The sequence below is a fragment of the Diadema setosum genome, chromosome 19 (assembly GCF_964275005.1).
Source record: "Diadema setosum chromosome 19, eeDiaSeto1, whole genome shotgun sequence".
NCBI lineage: Eukaryota > Metazoa > Echinodermata > Echinoidea > Diadematoida > Diadematidae > Diadema > Diadema setosum.
The window spans coordinates 21,902,559-21,911,944 of NC_092703.1; the positions used below are offsets into that span (position 1 = coordinate 21,902,559).

General features: G+C 44.1%; 2 protein-coding genes across 2 annotated transcripts; both read right to left on the reverse strand.

Moving 5' to 3' along the window:
• Positions 1 to 287: 287 nt before the first annotated feature.
• LOC140242599 (uncharacterized) lies at positions 288 to 2,991 on the reverse strand. Its single transcript, XM_072322350.1, has 3 exons — positions 2,806 to 2,991; positions 1,597 to 1,724; positions 288 to 496 (listed from the first exon to the last, which is right to left on the reverse strand). The coding sequence occupies exons 1-3, from the start codon at positions 2,989 to 2,991 to the stop codon at positions 391 to 393; spliced, it is 420 nt and encodes a 139-aa protein (XP_072178451.1). The 3' UTR covers positions 288 to 390.
• An 80-nt stretch (positions 2,992 to 3,071) lies between these two features.
• On the reverse strand, positions 3,072 to 7,332 carry LOC140242335 (extracellular calcium-sensing receptor-like). The gene is made up of 5 exons (XM_072322073.1): positions 7,298 to 7,332; positions 6,511 to 6,657; positions 5,467 to 5,706; positions 3,154 to 4,630; positions 3,072 to 3,077 (listed from the first exon to the last, which is right to left on the reverse strand). The coding sequence occupies exons 1-5, from the start codon at positions 7,330 to 7,332 to the stop codon at positions 3,072 to 3,074; spliced, it is 1,905 nt and encodes a 634-aa protein (XP_072178174.1).
• Between the last annotated feature and the right edge of the window lie 2,054 nt (positions 7,333 to 9,386).

The following is a 9,386-nucleotide window of genomic DNA, read 5'->3' on the forward strand; positions in this document are numbered from 1 at the left end:
TCGTTGTAACAGGAGTGCACTGTAACACCTTTTCCATTCTTGGTAAGGTCATGTGTCAACATCATGCCGGCATACAACGTAGAAAGAGTTGATAAAATTAACAGTTTATTTTAGTGCACCACATATTATAATGTTTGTCGTTTTTTAGGCGCATTATAAAATGTGTTAAGCTGCCGTGTCGGGTCATGGCCATGGTGGAAAATGAACTCAAGATTAAGTTAAAGATTTACTGATCGTACATTTCAAAGCTTGATTACTGAGTAACACTTAAATTGAACGATCGCACGAAATGTTCGGTTAGCACCAGGTACTCGATCGTTGCTATGCCTACATGTGCCAGATTGCTGCATGACAATGATCCCTTTGATGAGGGATTACTCGTTGATGACATCAGCAGTATGTCACTTCTATCGTGGGAGACGAGAGGACGAGATGAACACGGCTGCTCTTCAGGTTTGAGGTTGTCATGGTGAGCTCCTCCACTTTCCGTCGATGCCTGGAGGTTAGTGCAAACAAACGAGATACAATTTTAATGTGAACGACATTTTTGTCAGGTAATCATATTAATGTATGAATCGGGAGTGAGGATTTACTGACACAGAAATGTCAGAATGAACAAAGACACGAATTATGTATTACGCATTATACACTACATACAAGAATGCAGAAATATAGATGAGATTCTCAGTGTAAACCTCCCTGACCTCCGGTACAGGCGGAATGTATCATGAGTGACTTCGGACAGACAACTTGCCTGGAATGTGATTTGTCAACCCAAACTACAACATGAGTCCACTCACGCGGCGTACGGCCAAACATAGTATCACCATAGCAACCCACCATCCAGGAACCACTTCTTTGGCCACCACATGATGGAAATGATGACAGTGGTACAGCTATATAGCTCATGACGTGGCATTCATTTTTTGTAGTTATATTTCATTGTGACGCATTCTGTGCGAATCAATTTGTATGTGAAATATCAAGTGGCAGTACTAAATCTTCTCAAAGAACAACACATTTTTATCGCTTTTGCTCTTGGAGCAAACTATACGACAGTTGCGATGGAGTTGCAAACTTGCTGTTTGTCTTTACATCGAGAAAATCACAATGAAAATTATATGTATACTTTTTGTTTCATGCTGCCATGTTCATTCTCTCAAAGAAATTTCTGCGCAAACGATTCAGTAAGGTTTTCGGGATATTATTTTTTTGCGAGAATTATAATAATGACAATAATGTCTATAATGATAATTCTTATCACAATTACGATAAAGACAACTAATCTAACCATAAGTTCATCGTTACTACTTCTATCAATATCATTATTCATTCAACTGAGAAAATTTAAAATCGGCACTGATTTCATGGAGAGCCCCGCCATTATTATCTGTTTCATATTAGAAGATGTCCATTTTCAGCAATGGGCTGAGAGGGATATGGTGAGTGAAAAGCTTTGTCCAAGGATGCACGCATCGGGCAAGATTCGAACCAGAAACCTTATGTGTCAAGAGCCCTTATCCACATAACTAACGTGCCCCGCTGTTCAAACCACTTCCTCCCAGTCCTTAAACTCTGTCGGAAAGTGAAGATCACCTCAATTGCATGTCCTCTATTCTATCCTGGCACACCCTGTGCATTCGCAGAGCCTGGGCCGTTTCGTCCTTGATCGCCGCCAGAGCCTTGCGGTAATTGAGAAGTATTGCGTTCCGCGCGGCATGGCTCTGTGTCCAGGGAGAGGGCAGAAAAGTCAAATTAAAGAGTATGCGGCAGAGAGGAAGATAATGTTATGATGACTAGTTTGAGATTTGATCTCAGTGGTTACATTTATGTTTACGTGGCTATCAAAGAATCAAACTAACATGCAAGCAATCACGGGATCGACGGGGTGAGGTTCCCCCTAAAGAACGGGAAAGAATGAGAGTATGCGGTCTTCTTTTGACCCATGAAAGCTGCTGCAATGTTAACCCTGTTCTACCGGAGGGCCCTGTATTTACTATTACCCCTAGCGTTGCCAGGTATCCATTTATACTCCTGGGTCAAGAGGGACACTTTTGAAAAAAAAAAAAAAAACCCGCATCTTGTCCAAGGACGTAAACACTGGACTGGATTCGAACTCAGGCACTGTCAGGTCCTTCGACAGGGAGTAAGTTTTATTCCCTATGCCATAATGCCCTCAATCTTCACTGTCGGCAAGGCACTCAAACAACACACTGCAGCAGGCAAGATTGAGATTCCCTTGTCCTATTTAATGAGAGAGAGAAAAAAGGGGTTATTTTTCTTGATTGTGCCGATGTGTCATGAGTAATAGAACGGTGGCTGTTAGGGTGTATTGCTAATTCGAGGACCTTTGTTTGTGTTTTTGAAGACTCATGATCAAATAATCATTCAGTTTAATTATGAATATCCCTCAATACGGTTTATGGGATATCAACAACGCTCATAAGATACCAACGTGTGGTTTTAGAAATAATGCAAGAGTGGAAATAATCACTTTACAATTCTGAAGAATTCGTTGTCATTACTTCTAAAATGCTTCACCATAATTGGGAGAGACTGTTCCATTCACCCACCAAAAACAAACAAACAAACAAACAAACAAACAAACTAACAAAAAATGTCGTTGCTTTTGGATATCATTACTTTATCCTGTGACAATATTTACTCAGTACTTTTTATTATTACTAAATCTTTGAGACGTCATTACCGGAGAATCATTTTTTTTTTTTTTTTTTTTGTGGGGGGGGGGGAAGGGATGGTAGGGGGTGGGGAAGGTATCAATGAATTAATCATTTCATAGTTAACCTTGATTGAATCGCCAAAGCGAGCTTCTGCGGAGAATTCACTTTCCTCGTCTCTCCTCTTGAATTTCCACTGCCAAAGTTTGTCTCGGTATCTCTTCTTGATTGGAGGGTTGATGTCTGGCTTAAACCTCACGACGTAGAGTTTAGGGACGAAGAGGCAACCACAGAGGGCGATATTCGATATCATGAGGCCGAATGAGATGACATAGGTTCGGTAATGGCGGCCGCTGGGCAGGACAAGGTAGATAGCTAAGATGGCTGTCCACATCATGGCTGCTATGATGAACGAAAAGAAGACGAACTTCCCTTCCTGGAAATTCTTGTCGCGATTGCGGTTGCCGAATGCTACGAAGATCCCCAGGATATCAAGGGTCAGCGCGTAGGCTATCAGGACGACCATCCCGTCGAAGTTACCCGAGCTGACGCAGTCTATGTAGACTATTCTTTGGGTGCGGTCCACCAGATGGGCGACGACGGGCCGACTGGCCAGTATCCACAGAAGGACGAGGAGGCCGTGGACGAAGAGGACGGCAATCATAGCCAATGTCCAATTGTTTAATTGCACGTGTTTGCGATGGTATGTGGTGTACGCAGCAATGATAAGGCTTCCCTCCGTGGCAGATAAGGGCAGTAGCTGCGTCGCGGCGACGCCAAGGCACGCTACGTCCGAAGCGGGAATGACCGAGAACGTCGCGGTAATGAACGACGCCATGATGCCGACCATGATCAACCTCCAGGAACGGGCGAAGGCGTGAAAGATGATGACCGTGTTCTCCTTCAGTGTGAAGATGACAGCGATGACGATGCACACGAGCCACCCGGCAACAGCCAAGGTCAGGGCGGCGATGCTGATCGCGGAGCTCGGCGAGGCATAGCTGTATGGCAAGTCGAAGCAGTCAGTATGGTTCTCGTTGGACACCTGCTCGTCCTGGCAAATGAGGCAAGTTAAGGCATCAGTTTCGTTGGAGAAGTAATTGTCGGAACACGGGACACACTGCCAGCAGCAACTACTGATATCTAACGTAACTCGACGCGTGCCAGGCGGACATAACTCTCCACACACCGAGCTAGGCGACTCTCTCGACCACACACAGGTGTCTAGCGACGGCCAGTAGACATCGTCAGTAATTTCTACTCGTCCCCTATCGTTTCTCCATTCACCTATTTGTCGTAGTGTAAATCTGTTCGAACAAGGTGAAGCTGGCTGCAAGTTGTAGAAATCGTACCAAGCAATGGCCGCCAGATTCCCATTGGGGTCTGGCCGAAGTCTGTATCCAGAATATCCCTGGAAGCTTACGTTCTTCATGCAGGCGATGAGATTTTCGCCCGTTACAGCCGCGGGTTTTTCCCTACAATCTTTGTCACTACAGCCTAATGTTTCGTGCAGCGCGCGGGCTACCACCTCTACTGAATCCAGCACAGCTGATATCAAAGACTCATTTGTGAATAAATATGTATCGTTTAGAGACTCCGTGCCATCGCACACCCTCAAGCCTTCCACATTTTCACTTCCATCGGGTACATGACAATTGAAGACGTTTTCCCAGAACTCGTTGAAGAATGGATCCTTGTACTCGAGAGAGGCCGGTGTCAGGTCAAAGACGTACTCGTCATACGCGGGTATTACTTCCGCGTGAGGAAAAAGTCCCAGCATGCCGTTCGTGACGCGAGATATCACCGGATCTTCCACGACTTGCGATGATCCCCATCCATCACTTGCAATCCACACATAACCTGTGACATTGCGCTCAGCGAAATACGTGAGCAGGTCAATCATGGGAGCCTCGTTAGCGAAGGCGACGATCACTCGCACCTCTGGGATTTGTCTGTAATGATGGAATGAAGAAATGGGACATAGAATCAGACATCAATATTATGGCTGTTGTTGGTTGTTGGTATCACATCCAGTGTTACAGTGCAAATTTTACCTACAGTACTACTTGTGGCCTTCAGTGCTACAATGGATGGCGTGCAAGAACTACCACTCTTTAGGTCGTGTAAAGAGAGGGAGAGAGAGAGAGAGAGAGAAAGAGAGAGGGGGGTATAGGTATTACACCTATACACGTGAGCAGTTATGAACGCACTGGCCTGCAGTATCAACGTCTTTGGTATAAAAACGTACGGATGACTAATAACATACTTACGTGTGGTATGATAATGTTAGAAATTTTACCTACACAAGTAAATTTTTACTTAAGAGCAATGTTAGTTAATTGCTCTCTTTCATAGAGATTTCTGTAACTTGTACTGGTGCATTGCAACGCTACGGTTGCCTTAATACTCATTATGGCGCGGATGCTCTCAAAACACAATTAAAATCTGTTACCGTTCGTTCATCTTCTCATCTACGGATAGCCAGGCTGTGCACAGTCTCTCAACATCAACAGCAAATGACGTCAAGAAGGACGAATATAATTATCTATATTTCTGAACAAATATCTCTTAGAATCATTGCGCATCTCTCTTACGCATTGATACCATTCGAAACTGTGTGATATAGCTTGGTGACTTTATAGATAATGGGATATAATTGTGGACAGAATGTGCATTTTTCTCAATCATAATAACCTTCGCTGGTTTATTCTTATATTATAAGAATAAACCAGCGAAGGCCGAGAAGTGATGTCAGTAAGTGTTGTCGAGAATACGAGGAAAACGGCACCTGAGGTCGTTCAATATCTCCTCATATCGTAAGCCAGTGTCATCCTTGTCGAAGATCTTGGAGTAGGCGACGCAGATATTCCGCTCCAGCGCTTTGTCTTCGAACAGGTGGATGCCGCTGACGCCGTAGGCGCCGTCGTCGGTGGCGAGCACGGCCACGGTCTCAAACTGGAAATGGCTCACGAGGTGGGCCATGGCTTGGGCTTGATAGGTGTCCTCGGGAATGGTGCGCGTGAAATATCTGGAATGTCAAAGAACGTACACGACAACAGAATTCTTGTAAATAAATTGAACAATAATTTCTGGAGCAAGAGCTGATTTGTAATTGTTTAAAGGTAGCTCTCCTTGAAGAAACCACTACTTTTATTCAATCATGACTTCACAAGCGACAGCTGGTTTCATTCAATAGTAACTGTTGTTTTTATATTTCTCCATAACAGACTCATTCTTTGGTAACGCGGAATGAATATTTTTCTTGAGTGTCCTTTGATGATGGTAGAAGGAGAAGTGCCAACATTTTGCTCTACGTAAACTGTCTACTCATATTAAAGTTGTTGCCCTATTGCATCAGGGGCTTTTTGTTTTCATAACGGTTCATCTGATATTGATCCTTGGTATCAGAATTGCTAGTGTTGAATATTCGCTAAAAAGAGACAAAAGTGAATTATCTAGGGACTAGTGTTCATTTTCATTTCAGCGTTAACTTGAAACGTGTTAGAATCGTTAAGTCAATATCTCAAATGAAAACCGATATGTCAAATTCACAATAAGGTAATATAATGGTTTTGATAAAGATGTTGATAAGCATGAAGCTACATCCAAAATTTGCTAAACATTTAAAATGCAGCATTCTCATTTTGCACATCTTCATCTTCCAAGAAAGTCGTTCTTCACATGACGTTGCTTGCGATCAATAAACTGTATTTAGGACTCTTGAGTCAAACTTTCCTCATCGATTAGTCCGAGAGCGCAACGGCATTGCAAAGAAGGTTGTAATGGTAAATTTTATTTATTGATATTGACAACAGCGGCTTCCCATACTTACTCGTATCTGGACTCGCTGAGGAAGTCGCTGGTAGCCGCGTAGCTGACCTGGGGGAGTTTGAAGAGGTTGAAGAGACTAGCCACCGACACCGCCGAACTACTCGTTCCTGGTCCGACCACAGCCACGATGTCGTCAATTTTAGTGTCACTGTATATGATATGATACATGTGACATTATGTCAAACTATTTGAAAAGATCGAACTTCTGAACGAGGCTGTGTGTACCTGCGTGTGTTTTCAGTGTGTACGTGTGTGAAAACTGTCTCACTCGTCACCATGGACAGCTAGCATTGTTTTTGTCACCAAGCTATGACAAATGCATAGAAGGTAGATCCTATGAAACTACCGACATGCCGAGGAGATGACTAAAAACATGGCTGTTAGTGATATTATTAGCTTAAAGGATAACGGATGTATGCAGTGTTATTGAGTTGAACACTAATTGTAGCTGCTATCGTTTGCTTTGTGTATGCATCCGGTTCTTTTGAATATTTCTTTCATATTCATAAATGATCAATTGTGATATGAGGTGTGTGTATGATCGTGCGAGCAAGAAGTGTGCAAGAGAATGACACACGGGGTAAAGTAATGACGTATCAACTTTTGCAAACATCCTATTCATCAACCCATTTAACATCATTAATTCAAAAATCCTCACCAGGAGCATGGGCGCATTTCATTACCCTGTAATGTTCCAAGACTGGGATGAGATCAGAATTTATTTCCATCTCGACGTATCACACATTTGCACTTTTTTTTTATTGGGTGATATCACCGCACCAGCATACCTTTCCATTTCCACCTTTCCACCGTTACAGTCCATTCCCATCAATTTATCATTTTCTATTCGGAAAAAAGAAAAAGAGCGGGACAAATCTTTAGGATGCGCCCTGTAAGACCGGCTCTATTAGAGATTACGGAATATCAAAGTGCGCGCGATTTATCCTCCGAGAGATTGGTTGTATATTAGGTAAACCGCCACGATGAGTAGCGAGTGGTATACGTTGCATAGGTCAACAATGAATATTATTGACCCAAGCAAACCCCCCCCCCCCCCAAAAAAAAAAAAACAAACAAAAACAAAAACAAACAAAAAAACAGCAAACGAAATAAAACTCATCACGTTGTACATTGTAGAGATATGGAACAACGAATTCCATACCATGCTTTTTTAAATCCATACAAGGAGACCTGTTTTGTTCAGGGAAGTTTTTTGGAATAACTCTGTTGTTGCTAAAGAAAGATATAATACCCGCAGTTATTGATTTTGCTTTCACCATAGTAAATTGCAATGACACCACCTTCCAATAGTTGCAGACACTTTTGCTGTTATAGGCCCGTACAATGCCCTTCTTGGCATTGTTCTTAATAAATGCTTTCAATGTGCGAGGTTCAGGGACAGAAAAAAAAAGGTCTAAGAGGCTTAAACTTCGCAGCAATTCAAACAATGATGGTGGCCCTTTGTGATGGACGCACACGACGAACGACGCACGACGCACGACGCAAGACGCACAACGCAAGACACATGATGGACAACGGACGCCGGACGATGAAAGAGAGCAATTATAGCTCTTATAAGCATTTGGCTCAGGTGAGCTAATACCACCAACAATGCATTTCCCTCACACACGATAACTCGCAGTTAACCTGACTGCAGCTGGATACTAGATTATGCGGAATTTCAATAAACCATTGGTACCTCAAAAGGTCAGGTCTTTTCTTCTTCTTTTTTTGTCTCGGCAAGGTGGCACCCACTTTTCAATTCTGTTCGCCCCATTTCTTGAATTCAAGTCTTAGACCCCGTTTACAGTGCGAGGCTCGGCCGCGGCTCGGCCGCGGCCGAGCCCAGCCCCGCTTCAGTGTAAACGCGCAAAAGGCCAAATGCGAGGCCAAAATTGGCCTCGCATTTGGCCTCGCTCTGGAGGTGGTCTCGGCCGCGGCCGAGCCCCGGCCGAGCCCGGCCTCTTCTCGGTGTAAACGCAAACTGGGCCAAATGCGCGGCCAATTATAGTCTGGCTTCCAGACCCTCTGCCCGTACTATTTTGCTATTCACGATATTAATCCCCTCAACGTGGAAAACTAGTATAGTTTAAAGTGGTTTTGTCCTGCAAAGGATTTTTCCTTCGGCAAAGGCCTTTGCCCGAACGGCGACTTCGTCGCCACGGAATCCAGTTGGCAACGGGTCTGAAAAGCAGGCTATACTAAACTGCGTTTGTTTACAAGCAGAGCGCCACTACGACAAAATATTGAAAGGTTGAGCGCGGCCGAGCCCAGCAGTGTAAACGGACAAAATTGCGAGGCTCGGCCGCGCAATTGAGGTCGGGCAATGCAATTTGGTATTGTCTGGTTTTCAGACCCTTTGCCAACTGGATTCCGTGGCGACGAAGTCGCCGTTCGGGCAAAGGCCTTTGCCGAAGGAAAAATCCTTTGCAGGACAAAACCACTTTAAACTATACTAGTTTTCCACGTTGAGGGGTTAATATCGTGAATAGCAAAATAGTACGGGTAGAGGGTCTGGAAGCCAGACTAAAATTGGCCGCGCATTTGGCCCAGTTTGCATTTACACCAAGAAGAGGCCGGGCTCGGCCGCGGCGGGACCACCTCCAGAGCGAGGCCAAATGCGAGGCCAATTTTGGCCTCGCATTTGGCCTTTTGCGCGTTTACACTGAAGCGGGGCTGGGCTCGCACTGTAAACGGGGTCTTAATTACCTGCTCTTTTTGTCCTATACAAAACCAAACGTCTGCATGGTCTAAGGCTTTGAAAGCGATAGGAGACATAAGATATTTTGCTATACATGTACGCCGCCATTGTCGGCTTTAGCCTCGACAAACTGAATTGAGGGATTTATCCTCTTATCGGTCTTCATACGGCTCTCA

Excerpts from the sequence above, each read along its gene's own strand:
- LOC140242599 (XM_072322350.1), bottom strand. The coding sequence starts at position 2,991 with ATGATATCGAATATCGCCCTCTGTGGTTGCCTCTTCGTCCCTAAACTC. Across the intron at positions 1,725-2,805 it reads GCTTTGGCGATTCAATCAAG|AGCCATGCCGCGCGGAACGC; the intron begins GTTAACTATGAA and ends CCCTGGACACAG. Across the intron at positions 497-1,596 it reads ATAGAGGACATGCAATTGAG|GCATCGACGGAAAGTGGAGG; the intron begins GTGATCTTCACT and ends ACTAACCTCCAG.
- LOC140242335 (XM_072322073.1), bottom strand. The coding sequence starts at position 7,332 with ATGGACTGTAACGGTGGAAAGGTGGAAATGGAAAG. Across the intron at positions 6,658-7,297 it reads GGAAAGGTGGAAATGGAAAG|TGACACTAAAATTGACGACA; the intron begins GTATGCTGGTGC and ends TATCATATACAG. Across the intron at positions 4,631-5,466 it reads GAGATATTGAACGACCTCAG|ACAAATCCCAGAGGTGCGAG; the intron begins GTGCCGTTTTCC and ends CCATCATTACAG.